General features: G+C 43.5%; 1 protein-coding gene across 1 annotated transcript in view; it reads right to left on the bottom strand.

Annotated features, from left to right (window-relative positions):
- Positions 1-24,956, bottom strand: part of IGDCC4 (immunoglobulin superfamily DCC subclass member 4) — a 245,416-nt gene that overhangs the window by 24,960 nt on the left and 195,500 nt on the right. The window contains exons 11-17 of the mRNA XM_082255108.1: positions 21,610-21,840; positions 20,090-20,197; positions 17,589-17,769; positions 14,814-14,941; positions 9,011-9,181; positions 4,515-4,652; positions 3,343-3,448 (exon numbers count right to left, since the gene is read on the bottom strand). Coding sequence (XP_082111234.1) covers positions 3,343-3,448; positions 4,515-4,652; positions 9,011-9,181; positions 14,814-14,941; positions 17,589-17,769; positions 20,090-20,197; positions 21,610-21,840 — 1,063 coding nt within the window. The remainder of the gene's footprint in view (positions 1-3,342; positions 3,449-4,514; positions 4,653-9,010; positions 9,182-14,813; positions 14,942-17,588; positions 17,770-20,089; positions 20,198-21,609; positions 21,841-24,956) is intronic.

Here is a 24,956-nt window from a genome sequence, read left to right as displayed (position 1 = left end):
GCTGCATTCTGCTTTTGCGTGTGCTGGCAGAGGAATTTCCACTCACAGAGAAACAGTTGCGGGTAGCAATCCAACAGCGCCTGCAAGAAGAGGGCGGTTTGAAGATGTGTTGGTCACTTCAGATATGAGATCCTTCTTTTAGCCGACCCATCGACAGCTGTACTCCGGATCAGCGACTAAGGCCGATGTGGACGCTCTGAGGAGTGATGAACCCCTGGACTACTGGGTGGGCAGGCTTGACCTCTGGCCAGAGCTTGCACAATTTGCAATGGAACTGTTGGCTTGCCCCCTGTCCGGTGTCCTGTCCGAAAGGACGTTCAGGGCAGCAGGGGGGGATTGTGACCGATAAGCGCACTTGCCTAGCTCATGACAGTGTTGACTACCTCACATTTATAAAAATGAATGAGGCATGGATCTCTGAGGAATTCAACACATGTGACCAGTAGACCATGTTTGATTACAATTCCTCATGACAGGCCACAAATATCCGCCAGACCGCCATCCACCCACAACAATTCATGGTCCTTGTCTTTGGTAAATACAGCGGCATAAAAGGCATTTCATGTCCATTGAATGCCTAATTTGTGGGGCCTTTCATGGCCGACAATTCTTTTTTCTGTCAACGCCTAATGTACCTTCAGCCACAGAATACAACGTTCTTAGCTGTCAGGTAAACCCATGTGGACTAATTTTTGGGGCCTCTACTGGCCGACACTTACTTCTGGATCCTGTCATTGCCTAATGTACCTTCAGCCACAGAATACAACATTCTTAGCTGTCAGGTAAACCCATGTAGACTAATTTTTGCGGCCTGGAATGGCCGACACTTACTTCTGTATCCTGTGAATGCCTAATGTACCTTCAGCTACAGAATACAACGTTCTTAGCTGTCAGGTAAACCCATGTGGGCTAATTTTTGGGGCCTGTACTGGCCGACACTTCTTTAGCCTGTGAATGCCTAATTTTTCAGACTGGAATTGAAAATCAATGGATCTGTAAACGTTCCGCCATATTGTGGAAGGGATGCGGACCCATTTTACAGACGTGTGAATGGACCCTATATGTATTGGACACGTATTTACCGGCTGCTGTCAGTTCTGGCTGATTTAGGAAAATAAAATACATTTTTTTGCTGTAAAAAAAAGAATAATAATTTTCAGGGCAACTTTTCCAATAGCAATACTTCTGTTATGACAGTGTCCATGTGGTGGGACTATTTGTGCACAGCTAGTAAGTATTTTGTGGCTGCAAATATAACCTAAAGGTTTTTAAAGTTCGCCTCCCATTAAAGTCAATGGGGCCCGCCGCGAACTTGTGGTTCGCGAACATTTGAGAAAGTTTGCGGCAAACATTGGCGAACCGCCCTGTCCGATGTTCGTCCATCACTATTCATTATAATCCCCTGATGCACTCTCAGTGTTCTAATGAGAAAAGTTGCAGTGTTTGCATTCCTTTAGAAGAAATTAACCCTTTGGGAGTATTTCACCAAAACTGAACTTTCCTAATGCAGGGGATGGCCAAAATCTGACTTGTATCTTAGTGCAGACTAATGGAGAAATCAGTGAACCATTTACACAAGCAGGAAATTACATTTATGTTGGCATTCTGTACACCAACTGCCTACAGAAGGCCTCCATGTTGCCATATTACATTGAATTTTACAGATTTTTACAGAGGCCGCGGATTAAAAAGGAAAGGTTGTTTTAATAACTATTTTTAAAGTCAGGGGGCTCCATTTATAAAACATTTTTTGCACTAATGTCAGAAATATGGGTGAAAACCAAACAAAATGTTACTGTATGTTGTTGAATGATTAACTCCTGTATCATCATCGCCATCTAGTGGCCAAAATGCAGTATATTTTCTCATTGAGGTATTTCAGAAATCTATACATTATTTTGGCCACAAGATGGAGCTGATGACGCAGGAGTTAATCTATTCAAAAACATACAATGAAATTTAGTTCAACAAATGTTTGTGACATTCCGGATTTTTCACAAATGCCCCGTCATTGCTGTCAGCGGAAGTCTCAAAGGCTGGGGAAAGCCTTGCAGCACTTCTGCACATACGTAGAATCCAGCGGCGCGCATGCGCCAAAAGACGCCTGCAATGCAACCTCATTCACACCTAGGCCAAAAAGGAGAAAGCACAGCACAAAAAAAAGTGTAAAAAAAAAATCAATGCACATGTGGGAGGGGCCTGGAGCCAGGGGCAAACAACTTGTTTTTTGGGGTCAAATTCTGCTTTAATCCGGATTCTGTTGTCAAAAAATGCTGCCTGACCAACCCAACCAAAAGTCACCCCTGATACATCGAGTTCAGCAGCAATCATTATTTGATAAAAATCTCTAAGGCTTGATTCACACTGCTGCGACTTGAAAGTCATACGACTTCCAGTGTGACTTTGCATTGCAACTTGCCTGCGACTTAAATGCAACTTTCAGCGACTTTGGGTTTGGTTAACCACTTGCCGACCAGCCGCTGTAGTTTTACTGTGGCAGGTCGGCTCTTTTACGTGAAACGTACCTGTATTTCGCTTTGTGTAGCAGATATTGGGGGCACACATTGGTGACCCTATTTTAAGGATCTTCACTGGATTTATTATAATTTGATAATTTTTTTGCAATTTCTCACATGAACATTTAGAATTCACACTTTATTATAAATGTTTGTATTGATTGTCATTTTTTCACTTAATCAAAAAATATTACACCCATATATTAATTGATATATGGGTGTTATTGGAATCACTATTCCATTAGTGGTGTATTGCGCTACTGGTGTTGCACATATTAATTTTATGATATATGTTTCACTTTGTTTCTTATTATTTTTGATTATTTGAAGTAGCAGCATTGTGTTTAGTTTTTTTTTTTATACGGGATATAACATTGATTTTTTAGTGCGGGGATCACCATTTTCTATTTTTGTACTACTTTGTAAAGCAATTAACTTTAATGATTGGATTTGATATTCCAACAAATATATGAACACTATATGGAAAAAGATATATACCATTTTATAAATAGTTCTAATAAAATAATATTTTATGTAAACATGATGTGCCTCCATAATCCCAATGATATGTTTTTTCTTTGTTTGTTCCTTTATAATTGTTATATAGGGATGTTTTTACAGATTCTATAGTACTAAAACCAATTAAATGAATAATACGTTTATTATTAATTTTTTTTTTTTTTGATACATAAATAATATTAATGAATAAAAAACACTTTAAAAACTGTACAAAATCATGCATAAAAACCCCCAAAAAACCACGATGCTCAAGTGTGAATGCAGCTTTAACGTTATTGAAAGATTTGTATGGTCATGCTGGACTCACCTCTGTTTGCCTTGTTGGAAACTGGCACACATGCAGAGCAGGAGGCACAGGAGGCACAGGCAGACCCCAACAATGATCCCGGTGACAGAATTCATATCCAGGACATCTGCGGAGGAAGGACACACTTCAGCTACATCTTCTAGAACAACGATTAGCAGATGCAGGTGCATAGACTACTGAATGTTAATATGCTCCTGGGTTCTATACAGCCAGGAATTGTGGAAAGTCAGCTACAAATATGAATTATATATTTCTGATTCGTTTCTAGAAATATTTGAGATCCAGGCACAAAAACGTTCATTGAAACTCCAATGTGTGAATGTGGAAATTCCACTTAATGGCCACTAGATGGCGATGAGGAGCATATGTATTTCCCAAGATAGTGAGCACCATCTAGTGGTCAGAATGTGGTATTTTTTCGAATTCTCACTTCAGAATTACTTGGAATATAGCCTTTTGATTTTGCCACATTTGCACAGAAAAATTTCACAAGGAGTTTTGATGGATTAACGGCTATGCACTTATTTTAAAACTACACCCCTACAAAAGCATAGTTGAAATACATATATTTTTACTGTTTTGAAATTCTATACAGCAAAATTGGTAACATGCATATATTTTCTACACTGCACAGCCAGACAGGTGACACAGGTAACTCTTGAATATTTTTTTTTCTGGTTCAACAATGTCACCTCCACCATGCTCATTGGACAGTGAATCCGGATCATCACCTCTGTTAAGTGAGCAGCGAGCTAACCTATGAAACTGTATGTATAGCCAAACCAGAGAGTAGCCGAGTGACTTTACTTATGTGATTGGCTGGGCACATCACAAATGCTTAGACAGCTACAAATGTAACTTATTTGTATAACCTTCCACTTCAAGACATGTACCAAGTCATTAATTTTGATTCACTAAAACTGGAGAGTGCAAAATCGGGTGCAGCTGTGCATGGTAGCCAATCAACTTCTAATTTCAATTAAGCTTTAACAATAAAAAAAGTGGAAAGCTGATTGGTTTCTATGCAGATCTGCACCAGATTTTGCACTCTCCAATTTGAATAAATCGACCCCATGGTCTCTTTCCACTTGCCAGTAACCTGTACAGCTGAAATATCAGGCTTGGTAGGTGAGGCTCATAAAGAGGCAAAATAAAGAAAATATTTGTTCCACCTGGTAGCCTTGGAGGCAGCGTCTCCACCTCCACCACATTGGAGTATGGTCCCCAGCCTGATGCTGTCTTGGCGCCCATCTTGAAGTAATATTTGGCCCCACTTTGTAAATCTTGAACATCTGTACTGAACACATTACCTGGAATGATAAAGCACAAACCCCCCCAGTAACCACTAAACATGAGCTCTCAAAATTGGCAGATAATTCCTTTGTCACCACAACTGACCTAATTCAAAGATGCAGTAACCCAAAGATGACGAATTGAAAGATGCAGTAATGCATAGATGACCAACTGAAAGATACAGTAACCCAAAGATGACGAATTGGAAGATGCAGTAATGCAAAGATGACCAATTGAAAGATACAGTAATGCAAGGATGACCAAAGATGACCAACTGAAAGATACAGTAACCAAAAGATGACCAATTGAAAGATGCAGTAACACAAGGATGACCAATTGAAAGATGCAGTAACCCAAACATCCAATTGAAAGATGCAGTAATCCAAAGATGACAAACTGAAAGATGCAGCAACCCAAAGATGACCAATTGGAAGATGCAGTAATGCAAGGATGACCAAAAATTACCAATTAAAAGATGCAGTAACTCAAAGTTGACCAAATGAAAGATGCAATAACCCAAAGATGACCAATTGGAAGATGTAGTAATTGAAAGATGACCAAAGATGACCAACTGAAAGATACAGTAACCCAAAGATGACCAATTGGAAGATGTAGTAACTTAAAGATGACCAAAGATGACCAATTGAAAGATGCAGTAACCCAAAGATGACCAATTGGAAGATGCAGTAATTTAAAGATGACCAATTAAAAGATGCAGTAACCCAAAGATGACCAATTGAAAGATGCAGCAACCCAAATATGACCAATTGAAAGATGCAGCAACTCAAAGATGACCAATTGGAAGATGCAGTAATGCAAAGATGACCAACTGAAAGATACAGTAGCCCAAAGATGACCAATTGGAAGATGCAGTAATGCAAGGATGACCAAAAATTACCAATTAAAAGATGCAGTAACTCAAAGATGACCAACTGAAAGATGCAGTAACTCAAAGATGACCAAAGATGACCAATTGAAAGACGCATTAACCCAAAGATGATCAATTGGAAGATGCAGTATTGCAAGGATGACCAAAAATGACCAATTAAAAGAGGCAGTAACTCAAAGATGACCAATTAAAAGATGCAGTAACCCAAAGATGACCAATTGAAAGATGCAGCAACCCAAAGATGACCAACTGGAAGATGCAGCAACCCAAAGATGACTAATTGAAAGATGCAGTAATCCAAAGATGGTCAATTGAAAGACGCAGTAACCCAAAGATGACCAAAGATGACCAAATGAAAGATGCAGTAACCCAAAGATGGCCAATTGGAAGATGCAGTAATGCAAAGATGACCAACTGAAAGATACAGTAACCCAGAGATGACCAATTGGAAGATGCAGTAACCCAAAGATGACCAATTAAATTATGCAGTAACACAAGGATAACCAAAGATGATCAATTGAAAGATACAGAACCCAAACATGACCAAAGATGACAAATTTGAAAGATGCAGTAACCCAAAGATGACCAATTGAAAGATGCAGTAACCCAAAGATGACCAATTGAAAGATGCAGTAACCCAAAGATGACCAATTGAAAGATTCAGTAATCCAAAGATGACCAATTGAAAGATTCAGTAATCCAAAGATGACCAAAAATAACCTATTAAAAGATGCAGTAACCCCAGGATGACCAATTGAAAGATGCAGTAATGCATAGATGACCAAAAATGACAAATTAAAAGATGCAGTAACCCAAAAATGACCAATTAAAAGTCGCAGCCCCAAAGATGACTAATTGGAAGATACAGTAATGCAAAGATGACCAACTGAAAGATACAGTAGCCCAAAGATGACCAATTGGAAGATGCAGTAATGCAAGGATGACCAAAAATTACCAATTAAAAGATGCAGTAACTCAAAGTTGACCAAATGAAAGATGCAATAACCCAAAGATGACCAATTGGAAGATGTAGTAATTGAAAGATGACCAAAGATGACCAACTGAAAGATACAGTAACCCAAAGATGACCAATTGGAAGATGTAGTAACTTAAAGATGACCAAAGATGACCAATTGAAAGATGCAGTAACCCAAAGATGACCAATTGGAAGATGCAGTAATTTAAAGATGACCAATTAAAAGATGCAGTAACCCAAAGATGACCAATTGAAAGATGCAGCAACCCAAATATGACCAATTGAAAGATGCAGCAACTCAAAGATGACCAATTGGAAGATGCAGTAATGCAAAGATGACCAACTGAAAGATACAGTAGCCCAAAGATGACCAATTGGAAGATGCAGTAATGCAAGGATGACCAAAAATTACCAATTAAAAGATGCAGTAACTCAAAGATGACCAACTGAAAGATGCAGTAACTCAAAGATGACCAAAGATGACCAATTGAAAGACGCATTAACCCAAAGATGATCAATTGGAAGATGCAGTATTGCAAGGATGACCAAAAATGACCAATTAAAAGAGGCAGTAACTCAAAGATGACCAATTAAAAGATGCAGTAACCCAAAGATGACCAATTGAAAGATGCAGCAACCCAAAGATGACCAACTGGAAGATGCAGCAACCCAAAGATGACTAATTGAAAGATGCAGTAATCCAAAGATGGTCAATTGAAAGACGCAGTAACCCAAAGATGACCAAAGATGACCAAATGAAAGATGCAGTAACCCAAAGATGGCCAATTGGAAGATGCAGTAATGCAAAGATGACCAACTGAAAGATACAGTAACCCAGAGATGACCAATTGGAAGATGCAGTAACCCAAAGATGACCAATTAAATTATGCAGTAACACAAGGATAACCAAAGATGATCAATTGAAAGATACAGAACCCAAACATGACCAAAGATGACAAATTTGAAAGATGCAGTAACCCAAAGATGACCAATTGAAAGATGCAGTAACCCAAAGATGACCAATTGAAAGATGCAGTAACCCAAAGATGACCAATTGAAAGATTCAGTAATCCAAAGATGACCAATTGAAAGATTCAGTAATCCAAAGATGACCAAAAATAACCTATTAAAAGATGCAGTAACCCCAGGATGACCAATTGAAAGATGCAGTAATGCATAGATGACCAAAAATGACAAATTAAAAGATGCAGTAACCCAAAAATGACCAATTAAAAGTCGCAGCCCCAAAGATGACTAATTGGAAGATACAGTAATGCAAAGATGACCAACTGAAAGATACAGTAGCCCAAAGATGACCAATTGGAAGATGCAGTAATGCAAGGATGACCAAAAATTACCAATTAAAAGATGCAGTAACTCAAAGATGACCAACTGAAAGATGCAGTAACTCAAAGATGACCAAAGATGACCAATTGAAAGACGCATTAACCCAAAGATGATCAATTGGAAGATGCAGTATTGCAAGGATGACCAAAAATGACCAATTAAAAGAGGCAGTAACTCAAAGATGACCAATTAAAAGATGCAGTAACCCAAAGATGACCAATTGAAAGATGCAGCAACCCAAAGATGACCAACTGGAAGATGCAGCAACCCAAAGATGACTAATTGAAAGATGCAGTAATCCAAAGATGGTCAATTGAAAGACGCAGTAACCCAAAGATGACCAAAGATGACCAAATGAAAGATGCAGTAACCCAAAGATGGCCAATTGGAAGATGCAGTAATGCAAAGATGACCAACTGAAAGATACAGTAACCCAGAGATGACCAATTGGAAGATGCAGTAACCCAAAGATGACCAATTAAATTATGCAGTAACACAAGGATAACCAAAGATGATCAATTGAAAGATACAGAACCCAAACATGACCAAAGATGACAAATTTGAAAGATGCAGTAACCCAAAGATGACCAATTGAAAGATGCAGTAACCCAAAGATGACCAATTGAAAGATGCAGTAACCCAAAGATGACCAATTGAAAGATTCAGTAATCCAAAGATGACCAATTGAAAGATTCAGTAATCCAAAGATGACCAAAAATAACCTATTAAAAGATGCAGTAACCCCAGGATGACCAATTGAAAGATGCAGTAATGCATAGATGACCAAAAATGACAAATTAAAAGATGCAGTAACCCAAAAATGACCAATTAAAAGTCGCAGCCCCAAAGATGACTAATTGGAAGATACAGTAACCAAAAGATTACCAATAGAAAGATGCAATAACCCAAAGATGGTCAAAGATAACCAACTGAAAGATGCAGTAACCCAAATATGACCAAAGATGACCAAGTGAAAGATGCAGTAACCCAAAGATGACCAATAGAAAGATGCAGTAACTCAAAACATAAAAAGGAACTAGTTTCATTACTAAACAGCTCCAATTTTTGGCAGTGAAAGGGTCAAAGGGAGGAGGTGGCAAAATATAATTTTTTTTTAATGGGTGAAGGTCCGCTTTAATACCCAACCACCAGCATTCTCTCACCTTCCTTGGTTAAAAGAGTCCACATTTCATCAGGATGGCTTCTGTTGGCAGTGTACAAGATCAAATACTGCATGATTATTCCATTTGACTCCAAAGGAGGGCGCCAGTGTACCTGGACTGAAGAGTGCGACAACGGTTGGAGCATCAAGTCAGCTGGAGGGGAGGACGGCCCTGCAGAGAAAATCACATGTTGGACTTTTGGCAGCATCTGAATTTAGATCAAGACAAGAAAAACAAAAAGACTCTGAGGGGTTGTCTTACTAAAGGCCAGTAGGCTGTTCTCTTTGCAAGGTAAGTTGCACTTTGCAAGAGAATTTTCCCAAGAGCTTAGTGAATGAGGTGAAGATCTGCTGACTTCCAACATCCAATCATGTGAAAGCAAGTTCATTGACCTAATATGGCCATGTGGACATAGTGGAGTTGATTTACTAAAGGCAAAAAGACTGTTCACTTTGCAACAGAAGATGAACTTTGCAAAGGAACTTTTTCCAAGAGCTTAGTGAATGAGGTGAAGATCTGCTGACTTCCATCAACTAAATATTTCAAAGCAAAAATGCTGTTTTTTTAACATTTTCCTTGCATGCAATTGGGTATTCTTGACAAAGTGAAATTGCACCACGTTCACTAAGCTCTGGGGAAACCTCCCCTGCGAAATGCAACTTTTCTTGCAAAGTGAACAACCTAGTTCCTGATAATAAATCAACCCCATACTATGCAGGAACAACTAAATGGTTTTCAATGGTAACTGTATAGACACTAGGGATGAGCTCAGGTAGCCGCTGCTGCTCCTGGGCCAATCAGCACCGGCCAAGACATTCCCTTTCCTGCTGAACATACACAAAAGGGCAAGGATGCTCATGACATCATTGACCTATTATGTTTACATAGCCATACTGGGACAATGACCAGGGGCTGACTGGCAACATTCGGCCCAGGGGGAAAGTACAAACCAGAGGCCCATGGTGCAGAAAACACGGCCCCCCTCCCACTCTACCTCTTTCTGGCCTCCTCCTGACCCCCCATTCCAGGCTGAAGCTCCACTCCAGGTACTTTCTACTCACTCTTTAAATCGGGGCTCCCAACCTGGCAAACAGGGGGCAGTTGGGGGGAGCTGGGACAGCTTGGTTAGGGCTGGCCGGGGGAGAAGAGTCTCCAGTGGGGCATGGAACTGGCCTCTGCTCAGACACAGTTTACACCATCCATGCTGGGGGGGCCTGCGCTCTGTCCTTGTCTTCAACCTGAACTTAATAGGTCAGCGGTGGGGACTTTTTACTTCTCTTCACCAGGCATGTCTGTGGTAGAAGCAGTGCAGCCTTTTTATGGGGCATCAAAGCGGCCCAGGGGGCAATTGCCCCTCTGTCCCCTGGCCCTGTCCTCCCCTGACAATGACATTGACATAGATTTGGGTAAAATAGAATGTTTTAGCCATCTCCACCCCAGGAATTCACCCATCCTTCCCCTGTATTCTCATTGCTAAGGCTTGGTTTACATCTGTGTGGGTTAGGAATGCTCGCCAAAATCGCATTGGGTTACTGATCCGCAGGCAAAACGCGCTGCTCTTTTGAAGACACATGGGGATGTAGTTAATTCTTAATGGTACTGCAACGGAACCGCGACCCCACAATGTGATTGTGTACTTCCGTCAGAATACCGCTTCCTTCAGTCTTGAACATAGATATCAGATATTCTAGCCGCCCCCCATACAAAACTAGCCGAGAATAGCTTGTATAAGACATTTATTGAACAAGCTCACACCGAATATATACCCCACCAGGTCAGGTGCCTTATTATCATATGCAGATGAAATTGTGTACAGAAATATAATTAACATATCTAAGGAACAACCAACACAAACAGTATTCTACTTTCCCACTAGCAACTAATAGATGACAGTGATTAATTTAACTTGAGCTAATTAACTAGCAGACTTGCCATCATCGAGCTTATAGTTACATACATAGTAGTTGAGGTTGAATAAAGACAACAGTCCATTCAGTTCAACCTCATCAAGTACAATACACAATATTTTAAGTGTAAACACATCCCCACAGTAGACAATAGGTGAGTTAATCAGCACACTCAACAATGTGTGGAAGAAAGGTGGTTGAACTGATGACATTAGCATCTGCCATGAGTCTGACTGTGCGGAGCAGTCCCCTATTGGCAATAGGCAGCTAGGCCTTTACCATGGATCCTAGGCCTAGAGTCCCAGAGTCTGTGTGTCTTTTGACATTACTCCAAGGGTCCCCCCCAGCATACACCCCACAAAAGCAGTGTTCCCTCACAAGCCAGGGCCCATAGTCAGGCAAGAGGCTAGCCTGCAGTCCCCTCCAAAAGCCCCTGTCCTGAGTGAGTTTGTCACAGGTACCCACCACACATCAGCAAAACACCCGTGTTTCAACGTGTTTGGAAAAAAGGAACTTTTTACCTTCAAATAAATGGACTGCTGTACCCACAAGGTATGCGCACAAACACATCAAAACTTGACCATCTGCCAGTGAATAACACCACCGGTTCTTTTCTTCTTTTTAATAATTTTTTTTTTTATCTTTTAGGGCCAATTAGCATTGTGTTGCTATATGTTTGTTACCATATACAGCCAAACACAATGCGGCCAAATTAGACATTACCCTACTTGATGTCTACAGGCTTCAAGCAGTTAAATCCTTTTTAACTGGCTCCTGGCTTTTTAGTAAATAGGATCCAGGTGACGACTCTAGACCAGTGATGGTGATCCTTGGCACCCCAGATGTTTTGGAACTACATTTCCCATGATCAGTGGTGCCCCATCCATTGGGGGCGCAGGGGCGCTGCCCCGCCATCCATGCATCCGACCCCTAATCTACATGCAGGGATTCCAATGGGGGATTTGTTTTTTTTTTTTAAGCACCTGATTAGAGCCAGAGGCTCTAATAGGCTTCCAAAAAAGGGTGGGCTCGGGAGGGGGGGGAGAGCACTGCACCCTGAGACCACCCAGTTGTATGACAATAGCGAATGAATAATCACTATTCTCACACTGATTCTCCTCCCAGCCAATCAGAAACCGGGTCGTAAGTCCCCTTTCCCAATTGGCTGAAAAGAGAGGTGATTTTACTGGCCATTGGCCAGGAAGAGAGGAGACTCACAGTCACTCGGGGAAGGAGGAGGTAAGGATGCTGGCTATCCAGCCGGCCAGCCTTCTGTCCGTCCGTCCGTCTGTCCTGGGGGGGGGTGATGGATTTGACCAGCCGTCTCACGGGGGAGGGGCGGGTGGGTGGTATTAGTGGTGGATTTGCGGCACTAGGCATGAGAGCACATCCATCCTAGCGTGGTCATTTTTTTTTTGGCTGTGCTGGAAGAACAGCCTTTCTGTCCTCCAATAGTGGGGACTTTTGCTGATACCTCCCCCCCCTCCCCCCTCACCCTGCACAACCATTTACTGGGAAGATCATTGTACTGTTGTTTCTCCACCCCCACCTCCCTAAGCCCCTTATGCAGCTGAGAACGAAGATCATGTGATTTAACAGATGCGTGCAATTTTATGGCTTGGCATGTTTGGTATCTATTTACTCTACACAACTTCATCTTTTATATTTTACCCCAAAAATTGGGTATAATATTATGTTTGTATGCACTAAAATTTATTTTTAGAGTAATTTTTACAGAAAATTTAGGTTTAATAAAGAGTGTGTGACATAAAAAAAGTTGCAACTGGCACCATTTTATTCTACATAGCCTCTGCTGTCAGAAGATATTTTACAATTTAATGGTTTGGGGGATTAAAGTATTTTTCTAGTAAAAATGCAGTGTGAAAAATTAAAACTCTTAAACACATTGCATTACAATGCATGGGACGGGACGTGTGTTGCTGTGATTTAGGCCTCTCGCACACTGCAGCTTGAAAAAGCTCAGTACAGCTTTTTTTTTTTACAGAGTTAAAATTGCTGACCGCCCGCCAAAGATTTACTGCGGCAACCTGGCTCGGCTGCGCGAACCGACGTAGTACTATATCGGTCGCACGCCTGGTGATGGGGGACGAGCACGCAGCCGGCGGCACCCTCCCGCCCCCACTAGGCAGCGGCGATGCCGATGCACTGGGATAAGTGTATGCCTAATAGTGCTTACTGACTGTGTGGGGGGGATGGGTTGGACAGAGGCAGAGAGAGATTGGTGATTCAGATCTTTCCCTGCATCTCTGACAGGAGAGCCGCCTGCTTTGTTTACATAGGCAGAAATCTACCCACACCATGTTATTGTCAAAAAAATGATAAAGATTTGATTTCAAATATATATCTGTATGACAATTTAAAACAGTTTATTGATATTATTTATTGATTTTTTCTCTGTATTCAAAAGGCTGTTTTTTTTTTTTGAACATGTGGCCAGCAGCAGAGGATTAGAAGCTCCTCCTGCTTATGTTTCCCTGCAGACAGGCTGGGAGAGAGCTGGGTCATGTGACAGCTGTATATCCATTAGGAAAAGGGTATTTTTTTTTTTCTATTAAAATAATTAACGTGCCGTCATCCACATACAGAGATAGAAGGGGGAATGTAAATTAAACAGAGTGTTTAGTATCATTTTAGCATCATTTATCAAGCCGCTTGGTATGGGCACCATTCAGGGAACACCTTGCATTTTTTCAATGAATGCACAGTGGATGAAGTAGAGATTGTGACATCACAGCCCCACCTCTCCACCTCGCTCAATCAGAAAACACTTTGCATTCATTGAGAAAATGCAAAGCGTTCTTTGAACGGTGCCCCTGCCCAGCGGCCCACCTCCTGTGTTCTCAATGCATCAGAGCAGGTGATCGGCATGGACTTAGAAGCTAGTGGAGATCACAGAGTCCTGGTTCCTATACAGTGATTTCCAGTTTATAGCGGAATGAGCCAGAAAACTACAAGGCTTATACCCAGGGCCAGGGCAAGGGGTTGGGGGGGTTTGGGATGCCCTGGGCACTGTGGTATCATGTGCAATTGGGGGGGGGGGGCACCAAAAGGAGATTTGGGGGGAGGGGATTAGTGTTGAGTGGGAGAATCTGGGGAGGGAGAACTGTACTAGGATGGGAAATTTGGGGGGGGTTCTGGGAATGGAGATTTAGGGGGATTTGTGTTGGGAGGGGGGGTGGGGGAAGAGGATTTGTGCTAGGAAGGGAGTTGGGGTGTTTGTGCTAGAAGAGTTGGCATGGTGGGTGGGGGGATTTGTGCTAGAAAGGGAAGTTTTTTGGGGGGAGATTTGTTCCACTAGTGATGACTGGGGGAGGGGTATTTGTGATAGGAGTGGGGGTTTGTGCTGGGGGGGATTTGAGGAGTAGAAGATTTGTAAAAGGAGGAGTGATTTTTTTTTTGGGGGGGGGAGAACTTGAGGAGAGAGAGAACTTGAGCTGGGCAGGGGAGGGATGGGGGAGCAAAGAATTGTGCTGGGAGGGGGGGATTTCACTCATCCTGGGAGAAAGGGGAATTTGTGCTTAGTGGGTAATTATATTTCCTGGGGGGGGGATTTTAAGGCCATTTTTTAAATGTTTAAGGCCATCTAGAGTCCAGGGCGTACATGCCAAACTGCGCCCCCCCCCCCAAGATATATGAGCATTTTTAACATAATGCTCATATATCTTGGGGGGGGGGGGGGCACAGTTTGGCATGTTCGCCCTGGACTCTAGATGGCCTTGTCCCGGAACTGCTTATAATAACCTGTCTGGGAAAATTGCTGCCCTCCAAGCTATTGGAAGAGCAGATATTGGCCAAGCCAGGTGTACAAAGATAGAGGAACGCCATCTATTGGTTGAAGCAGAATATGGCGGAAATATATTGTGTATCTTACTCACTATCTGGAAGGGTCATCTTTTCTACGATGTTACTGTAAGGTCCATCCACTCCAGCGCCATTCGACTGCACTGCAAACTCATACCTCGTATACGGTTTAAGGCCACTGATCAGGATCTCCTCCAAGACACTGAGAACAGAGAACAGGCATGGTAATGACACTGGGCAATGTTAAGGCTTCGTTCACACCTATGCGGGTGAACGGACGCGTGCACATTTAGGTGCATCACGTTCAGGACAACCCAGTCTTTTCCTTACGCACCACATCACAAGCACACCAAAGAAGTGCAAGCATTTTATTTTAATTACACCACACCAAAAACGCATGGTACTTTGGCACGTGCATTAGTAAGATGCATTGGGGGTGCCATTAAAAACTAATGGGACCGCCATGCTTTTGCACAGAGGATCACTTTTTTTTGTGTGTGCTGCGGGGAAGCACACAATTTTGCATTCCCACAGCGCACAAATGTGAACCCAGCCTTAGAGAGACTCACCCTTTTACGGTATTTCACAAAAGTGAGTACACCCCTCACATTTTTGTAAATATTTTATTATATCTTTTCATGTGACAACACTGAAGAAATTACACTTTGCTACAATGTAAAGTAGTGAGTGTACAGCTTGTATAACAGTGTACATTTTCTGTCCCCTCAAAATAACTCAACACACAGCCATTAATGTCTAAACCGCTGGTAACAAAAGTGAGTACACCCCTAAGTGAAAATGTCCAAATTGGGCCCAAAGTGTCAATATTTTGTGAGGACACCATTATTTTCCAGTACTGCCTTAACCCTCTTGGGCATGGCGTTCACCAGAGCTTCACAGGTTGTCACTGGAGTCCTCTTCCACTCCTCCATTAAGACATCACAGAGCTGGTGGATGTAAGAGATCTTGCGCTCCTCCACTTTCCATTTGAGGATGCCCCACAGAGGCTCAATAGCAGTGGCGGCTGGTGTTCTATGGGCCGGGGGGGCGTCAGATGGACCGGACCATACCATACCCCCCCCCGGACCACACCAGCCCGCACACCATACCCCCTCCCCGGGTCTCAGGCTCACTCACCATGTGGAGGGCAGGCAGGCAGCAGCGGCAGAGGTCTCCAGTCTTCTGCGTTTCCTCTCTCCTCCTTGGCCAATGGCATGGCTTCTCCTTTTGGCCAATTGGGAAATGGGTCTCAGGACCTGCTTCCTGATTGGCCAGGAGGAGGATCCATGTGACAATAGCAAATAGCGAAGCCTCTGGCTCTAATCACTTGCTTAAAAACAAAAAAACATTGTAATCCATGCGCCCGGCACCCTGCATGTAGATTAGTGGGCCGGACGCATGGATAGGTGGGGCGGCGCCCCTGCACCCTCAATGGATGGGCCGCCACTGCTCAAATGGGTTTAGGTCTGGAGACATGCTTGGCCAGTCAATTACCTTTAACTTCACCTTGGAGGTGTGTTTGGGGTCGTTATCATGTTGGAATACTGCCCAGTGACCCAGTCTCCAAAGGAAGGGGATCATGCTCTGCTTCAGTATGTCACAGTACATGTTGGCATTCATGGTTCCCTCAATGACCTGTAGCTCCCCAGTGCCGGCAGCACTCATGCAGCCCCAGACCATGACACTCCCACCACCATGCTTGACTGTAGGCAAGACACACTTGTCTTTGTACTCCTCACCTGATTTCTGCCACACCCGCTTGACACCATCTGAACCAAATAAGTTTATCTTGCACACCTCCAAGACAACCAATGCCTTGCTAAAGAAGCTGAGGGTAAAGGTAATTGACTGGCCAAACATGTCTCCAGACCTAGACCCTATTGAGCATCTGTGGGGCATCTTCAAACAGAAGGTGGAGGAGCGCAAGGTCTCCAACATCCACCACCTACGTGATGTCATCATGGAGGAGTGGAAGAGGACTCCAGTGGCAACCTGTGAAGCTCTGGTGAACTCCATGCCCAAGAGGGTTAAGGCAGTGCTGAAAAATAATGGTGGCCACACAACACAGTCATGTTGGAACAGGAAGGGGCTATCCCCAAACCATTCCCACAAAGTCAGGAGCATAAAAGTGTCTTGGTATGTTGACGCCTTAAGAGTTCCCTTTATTGGAACTAAGGGGTAAAGGCCAACACCTGAAAAACAACCCCACAACATAATCCCCCTTCCACTAAATGATTTGGACCAGTGCACAAAGCAAGGTCCATAAAGACGTGGATGAGTGAGTTTGGGATAGAGGAACTTGGCTGGCCTGCACAGAGTCCTGACCTCCACCAGACAGAACACCTTTGGAATGGATTCAAGAGACTGCGGGCCAGGCCTTCTCTCCAACATCAGTGCCTGACCTCACAAATGCGCTTATGAAAGAATGGTCAAACATTCCCATAGACACACTCCTAAACTTTGTGGACAGCCTTCCTAAAAGAGTTGAAGCTGTTATCACTGCAATGGGTGGGCCAACTCAATGTTGAACCCATAGGAATTAAGACTGGGAAGCCATTAAAATCCATGTGCGTGTAAAGGCAGGTGTCCCAATACTTTTTGTAATTTAGTGTAGCTCCCGCAATCATGGCGGATACAGAAAAAGCAGATGAGGACTGTGGCTGATATCTTTTCATGACGCTGGTGTTCAAAAGTAGGACAAAGCAATAATTACATAGAGAAACTGCAGCCACTTATGGTGAAAGCTCATCATGTTAAGGTGGGCCATCGTTGGATCTTCCCTTATTACGGATAATAGCTTTTTTCATGTATGGGCACCATGTGATCATTATGGAGTTTCTCCACCTTACCTGCTGTGATAGGTGAATAGTGAGGCGTTTTTGGTTCCCCATGGACCACAACGTACAGTATAATTCACTATTTTGGGGCTGATTATGGGCTTTCTCCATTTCACCCATACAGAGGTTGAGCTGTTGGGTTCCACCTGGATATGGCTGGGTGGCAGTGGTGGGATCCGCTGGACTTTAAAATCTGCAGATCAAACAGATAGACGGATCATACACAAAGCTAAAATAAAGATCGAAATCAGCCCTTCTCAACCTTACATTGGTAGTCAGTAAGAAGAACGCTTCTTACATCGGTGGTCAGAGGGAATAATGTCCCTTACATTGGTGGTCAGAGGGAAGAATGTCCCTTACATTGGTGGTCAGTGGGAAGACTGCTTCTTACATTGAAGGTCAGTGGTAAGAACGTTCCTTACATTGGTGGTCAATGGAAGGAATGTCCTTTACATTGAGGCCAGTGAGAAGAATGATCCTTGCATTGGTGTTCAGGTGAAAGAATCTTCCTTACATTGGTGGTCATGTGGAAGAATGTTCCTTACATTGGTGATCAATGGAAGGAATGTCCCTTACATCGGGGACCAGTGAGAAGAAGGCTCCTTACATTGGTTGTCAGGTGGAATAATGTTCCTTACATTGGGGGTCAGTGGGAAGAATGGTCCTCACATTGGGGGTCAGTGGGAGGAATATTCTTTACATTGGTGATCAGTGGGAAGAAGGTTCCTTAAATTGGTGGACAGTGGGAAGAAAACTCCTTACATTGTTTGTCAGTGGGAAGAATGCTCCTTACATTAAAGGTCAGTGGGAAGAACATTCCTTACATTGGTGGCCAGTGAGAAGAATGCTCCTTATATTGGTGGTCAGGTGGAAGATTGTTCCTTACATTGTTGATCAGTGGGAAGAATGTCACTTACATTGGTGGTCAATGGAAGGAAAGTCTCTTACATTGGGGGGCCAGTGAGAAGAACGTCCCTTACATTGGTAGTCAGTGGGAAGAATGCTCCTTACATTGGTGGTCAGTGGGAAGAATGCTCCTTACATTGGTGATCAGTGGGAAGAATGCTTCTTACATTGGTGATCAGTGGGAAGAATGCTCCTTACATTGGTGGTCAGTGGGAAGAATGCTCCTTACATTGGTGATCAGTGGGAAGAATGCTCCTTACATTGGTGATCAGTGGGAAGAATGCTCCTTACATTGGTGGTCAGTGGGAAGAATGTCCCTTACATTGGTGGTCAGTGTAAAGAATGCTTACATTGGTGGACAAAATGCTATCCTTGCAGACAGCTAAAACGAGCACATGACTCTGGTTAAGAATGGCTGATTTAAATGAATAAATCTAAATTGCTACTCCTAACATGAATGAGATGTGCACAACTAAAAAATTGTTTCGTCTCAGATTCATTCACAAATCATTTTGCTTTGTCATATTCATTGTTAAAACGATTTGTTTGTCAAATATGTCTCATATATTTGTTATTTCCAAAACGATTCATATTTTTCGGAAATTATTTCAGATTATGGTATTTCCAAGACTTGCTTGCGACTTTGGCTAGTTATAACACCAGAATGTAAACAAAAGGAAAAAAAAAGCGTGAGGGTCCCCCCTGATCCATATCAGGTCCTTTGGTTCTGGTATGGGTATCAAGGGATACCCCACGAAAATAAAAAATGCATGATCCCCCCCCCCCCAAATTCATACCAGGCTCTTTGGTCTAGTATGAATTTGGAAGGTAACCCCACGCCAACATTTTTTTTAAAATGGTGTGGGGTCCCTCCTAAAATCCATACCAGACCCTTATATCGAAGCATGCAGCCCGGCAGGCTAGGAAACACTACCTTTATTTGTGTTTTTATTTACTTCTTAGGAATACTATGTACCCCATACCCATTCACATAGGGAGGGTGGGATCTTGGGCTTTGAGTTTCAGATAAGTCACCCCCGCACCCACACAACCACCAGGCCAGGGTTGTGGGGAAGAGACCCTTGTCTTCATCAACATGGGGACAAGGTGCTTAGGGGGGGGTGAGCCCCCCTCCCCCAAAGCAGCCCCCCCCCCATGTTGAGGGCATGTGGCCTGCTATGGTTCAGGAGGGGGTTTCTCGCTTGCCCCCCCCCCCCCTTTCCTGACCTGCCTGGCTGCATACTCAGATAAGGGTCTGGTATGGATTTTAGGAGGGGACCTTACACCATTTTTCTTTAACAATTTATCATGGGGTTCCCCTTAAAATCCAAACCAGACCCAAAGGGCCAGGAATGGATTGGGGGGGCCCCATGCTGGGTTTTTTTCTGATCTTTTAAGGCTGGCTCTTCCTGTTTACATTCTGTTGCCACTTGATGACCAATGAGAAATATCATCCTGTCTGTGACTGTTTGCCCACAGATTGTATCTGTATTTTCCGATTCACTTTCAAAACAAAAAGAGGAAATTTGCTAGAAGTATCCCTCAGACATGATGACGTGATATTCATTATGTAATTTGTTCATGGGATAGGCCAGTGGACACCATACCTGGTGGGGCAGTAGGAATCTGTCTGGTTCTTCCTTCCCATGTGACGGTCTGCATTTCTTGCTTCTTATAGTAAGTCACCAATCGCACTTGGTACAACTGTCCAGGAACTGTAACAAGATTAAGAAGAGGAAGGGATTTGGAACTCTGGGCTTTCATTCATTTCTGTAAATTTATTATATTTTTCACTTTACCTTACTAAGCTATAAGAATATTGGAATTATTACTGCTAAAGGAAAAACAGAGGACATGGCAGAGTAGCTGCCACTCCTCCTCTGCATTTGTCACCGCAATCCCACCCCAGGGACAGTGACATGACCTTCCTCTCCTCCTACATCTGCTTCCTCCTCCCATCTCTCTCTGTGCAGCGGCAGCACATAGGGGAGAGAAAAGAACAAAGTGTTCCATCCTCCCCCTCCCTCCTGGGTGATGTACAGCAGGGAATTATGGGCAATGTAGTCCATAGGGGCGGGATTGCATTTAATGAACTGAGCTACAGACTGAGTGTAATGGCCACATGCCAGGAGGAAGTGAGTTATTATTTATGATTGATTTATGATTATGATATGATTTAAAATTTTGCAAAAAGGTAATTTTTCTCCACTGATGGGCACTGATAGGCTGCCCTGATAGGCACTGATAAGGTGGCACTGATAGGCTGCAATGAGGTGGCACTGATAGGCTACACTGATGGGCACTGGTGAGGTGGCACTGATGGGCACTGATGAGGTGGAACTGATAGGCTGCACTGAGGTGACACTGATAGGCTGCACTGATGGGCACTGATGAGGTGGCACTGATGGGCACTGATGGGCTGCACTGAGGTAGCACTGATAGGCTGCATTAATGGGCACTGATAGGCTACACTGATGGGCACTGATGAGTTGGCACTGATAGACTGCACTGAGGTGGCACAGATAGGCTGCACTGATAGGCTTCACTGATAGGCTGCACTGATAGGCACTGATGAGGTGGCACGGATAGGCTGCACTAAGGTGGCATTGATAGGCTGCACTGTATCACTGATAGGCTGCACTGTATCACTGATAGGCTGCACTGATGGGCACTGATGAGGTGGCACTGATAGGCTGCACTGAGGTGGCACTGATAGGCTGCACTGAGGTGGCAGTGATAGGCTGCACTGATGGGCACTGATGAAGTGGCACTGATGAGATGGCACTGATGGGCACTGGTAGGCTGCACTGATGGGGCCGCACTGATAGGCGGCACTGATGGAGACTGATAGGTGGCACTAATGGGCACTGATAGGCGGCACTGATGAGGAGGCACTGATGGGCATATATAATTTGAAGAAAATATAAAATAGTTTACCATTTGCCAAAAAAAAAAAAAAATAATGACCCAGATTTTATTTTGAAAATCTGGTCACCTTAGGCCTGATGGATCCAGTCTTTTAAGCCATTAAAAAGGCACTTTTCTCTGAACAGGGCCCAGGCAGATCTTGCCCACATTCCACCCCAGATGGCCCTGGTTGCCCACAGACCCAGACAAGGTAACTCACTAAGATCGGTTATCTCATATTGTTTCCTCTTCTTCTTTAGTTTAATAGGTCCTCTGTCCCAGTCATTCTTCCCTTGCCATGGACAGGATGCAGCAGGATCCGGGGTAGGACACACCCTGCGGTAATAAAGCCTGTAGCCGGTGATCAGGAGGTCGGTGCGGGGCAGCTGCCAGCTGACAAATAGGGCATCGGTGTGGGCGATGACCTTCAGTTGCACTTGCGCCTGCTCCACTGTACAGAGAAAAGAAAAAATATATTAGTGGGTCCAAGAGGGACAGAAGAATGAAATGCAATTAATTAAGATGGCGAATAAAGACAATGCATAACCCAATGAATGAAATTAGGCAAACAGAGGAATGAGAATAGGCAAATGAATGGAAATGGAATGTTTAGTTGCCATGTCGGGCTGGAACTAAACTTGGCAGAACAGATTTGTGTGATATAGAAAATCATGTATAACCAGCATTGCTTCCTTAGCTTTGCAAAGTAAGTGAAACCAATAAAATATTACCTGTGCACAATGAGTTAACCTCTTGCCACCCACATAACACATATGTGGTGGGCAGGGGCAAGGTTTCTGTGCTGAGAGCGTGCTCCTTGTGCGCTGCCAGCACAATGACCGAACTGTCCTAGACAGCACTCGGTCTGTATGCATGATCAGGAGCTGGCGGCAGGGGCTCCTGATCATGTGCCCATTATGACAGCCAATCACAGTGGTCACATGATAAAAAAAAGTCCACCTGTCATAGATTGCACTCGGTCTGTAGTCATGATCGGGAGTGGGTGTGATGGCCTTCCAATCTTGTGACCACTGTGACAGCCAATGACAGAGTGAAGAGAAAGTCTCCTTTATGGCTGCACACCCATTGACATAGCACTACTCCCTTGGGAGCTGCTGGTTACGGGTTCCCTTGGGTTACCATTAGCAACAACATGACAGTTCAGCATTTTCAAAGTGGTTTTGGCTCAGTCAGGAAACAGTCTAGGAGTTTTGTTTTTCGGATAGGAGAAGGGAATGAGTGGGATACTCCAACTTGTATAACTATGCACAATCTGCTGGGACGACTGAATATTGCTGAGTGCGGCAAGGCCGCTGCTTCACCTTGTCATTAGCAGTGAAGTTGTAGTAAATGAACTGTCTGAGGTCAACTGTACTGTACTGCAGAACAATCTTCAGGGCCCTTCCTGGCCCCCCTTTGTCCCTATTCTTCAGGGTTCTCTACATGGCACCCCCTTTACTAAAACACTCCCTGTGTGAGCTATCTCCTTGATCCCCTGACTTCATTGGAGTGGCCCCCCTTCCTGAGCAGACCAATTGGCAAATCTCCTGGTTCTCACGGACACTGTTTTTCCCGAGAGAGACTCTGCCAGCAGCTCCACTGTCAGCACTCTGGATCCTCTGCAGCTCAGCTCCATACCTGGTTCACTAGGCCGACTGCCTGAACCACCTTCCTCACACCTGCAGGAGGAGAGACAGCCGTCCACCTCCTCCTTGGACTTTGCTTCTCGCCAAAAGATGCCTTGTCACATGTCCCTCAGTATTTATGGTCAATCCCAGGATGCATTGCAGGAATGCCCTTCCACTCGGACTGCCATAAAACCTGATGTGTCACTGGCTGGGTTTCCTCCACTGTCCAACAAGCTCCCTTTTTGGATACAGTGGGGACGCTCAGACCCAGTGAATCACACCTGGAAACATGTGACAGACAAACTAATAGATGAGGCTCCCCTGATAAGCAGAAGGAGCAATAGATGCTTTACCTAGCACCTACCTAACTAGGAGGGTGCTACAGGTGCATATGGCAAACTCAGCCTGGACTCCGACCAAGCCACGTCCGCAACGCGTTTTGCAAAACACGTTGGAGGCATGGCCTGGTCTGAGTCCAGGCTTAGGCTGCTACACACACAGCTCAGGGATGTCATGGATGTGAAGCCATAGGGAGACTTTCTCTTCACTTTGAGCCATTGCAGGAGCTGGGAAGAGCTACCTCCCGAAGCAGCACTCCCAGCGGTGGATGTCATAGGACTTGCACCCCCTCCAATTCAGCCTGAGCGGCACACAAAGCAGATCTTGGGTCACAGTGAGCAAATGACAGTTGTCATTTTTTTTATTTCAGGTACTTATATAGCGCTGTCAATTTACGCAGCGCTTTACATATACATTGCACATTCACATCAGTCCTTGCCCTCAAGGAGCTTACAATCTAAGGTCCCTAACTCACATACATACACAGTAGGGCCGATTTTTTTTTTATACAGGATCCAATTAACCTACCAGCATGTGTTTGGAGTGTCATGTGATTAAAAAGTTAATTGAGACACCCCCCACCCAGGTGGAATGACCCATTTAATCCTCAATGCACACAGGTGTATAAAAATACTCGTATCTACACTGGATCCTGCCAGGAGATGGCAGGAAAAAAATCAAACTTAAAAAATGCTTGTTTGGGTGTGTAAATACTAATTTATTATAAAAAAAAAATTGTAAAATTGAATGTAATTAAATGTAATTATTTCTATTTATTTATTTATAAATGTATTAAATTAAATATGAATTTGTTTTGGCCGCTGGAATAAATTTCTGCACATATGCATGCATTTATGCGAGTTTTTGCGCATGCACGTGCAAATTATGCTTATAAGGTCCTTTCCAAATGCAGGTTAGGGACATTTTTTTTAAATGCTGCTCTTAAAACACTGATTTAAACACCTAATGTGCATGGCCACATAGGCTAACACATGTGTTTAAAGGTATAAAATATACATATACACTGCTCAAAAAAATTAAAGGAACACTTTGAAAAAACATCAGATCTCAATGTGGAAAAATATCGTGCTGGATTTCTACTGGTATGGACTGGGTAATGTGTTAAGATCTATACTGGTATGGACTGGGTAATGTGTTAGGATCTATACTGGTATGGACTGGGTAATGTGTTAGGATCTATACTGGTATGGACTGGGTAATGTGTTAGGATCTATACTGGTATGGACTGGGTAATGTGTTAGGATCTATACTGATATGGACTGGGTGATGTGTTAGGATTTATACTGGTGTGGACTGGGTAATGTGTTAGGATCTATACTGGTATGCACTGGGTAATGTGTTAGGATCTATACTGGTATGGACTGGGTAATGTGTTAGGATCTATACTGGTATGGACTGGGTAATGTGTTAAGATCTATACTGGTATGGACTGGGTAATGTGTTAGGATCTATACTGGTATGGACTGGGTAATGTGTTAGGATCTATACTGGTATGGACTGGGTAATGTGTTAGGATCTATACTGGTATGGACTGGGTAATGTGTTAGGATCTATACTGATATGGGCTGGGTGATGTGTT

This window comes from Pelophylax lessonae (assembly GCF_965119305.1).
Source record: "Pelophylax lessonae genome assembly, chromosome: 4".
NCBI lineage: Eukaryota > Metazoa > Chordata > Amphibia > Anura > Ranidae > Pelophylax > Pelophylax lessonae.
Note: the sequence above shows the minus strand (reverse complement) of the source record. Positions and strands in the feature narration are given on the sequence as shown.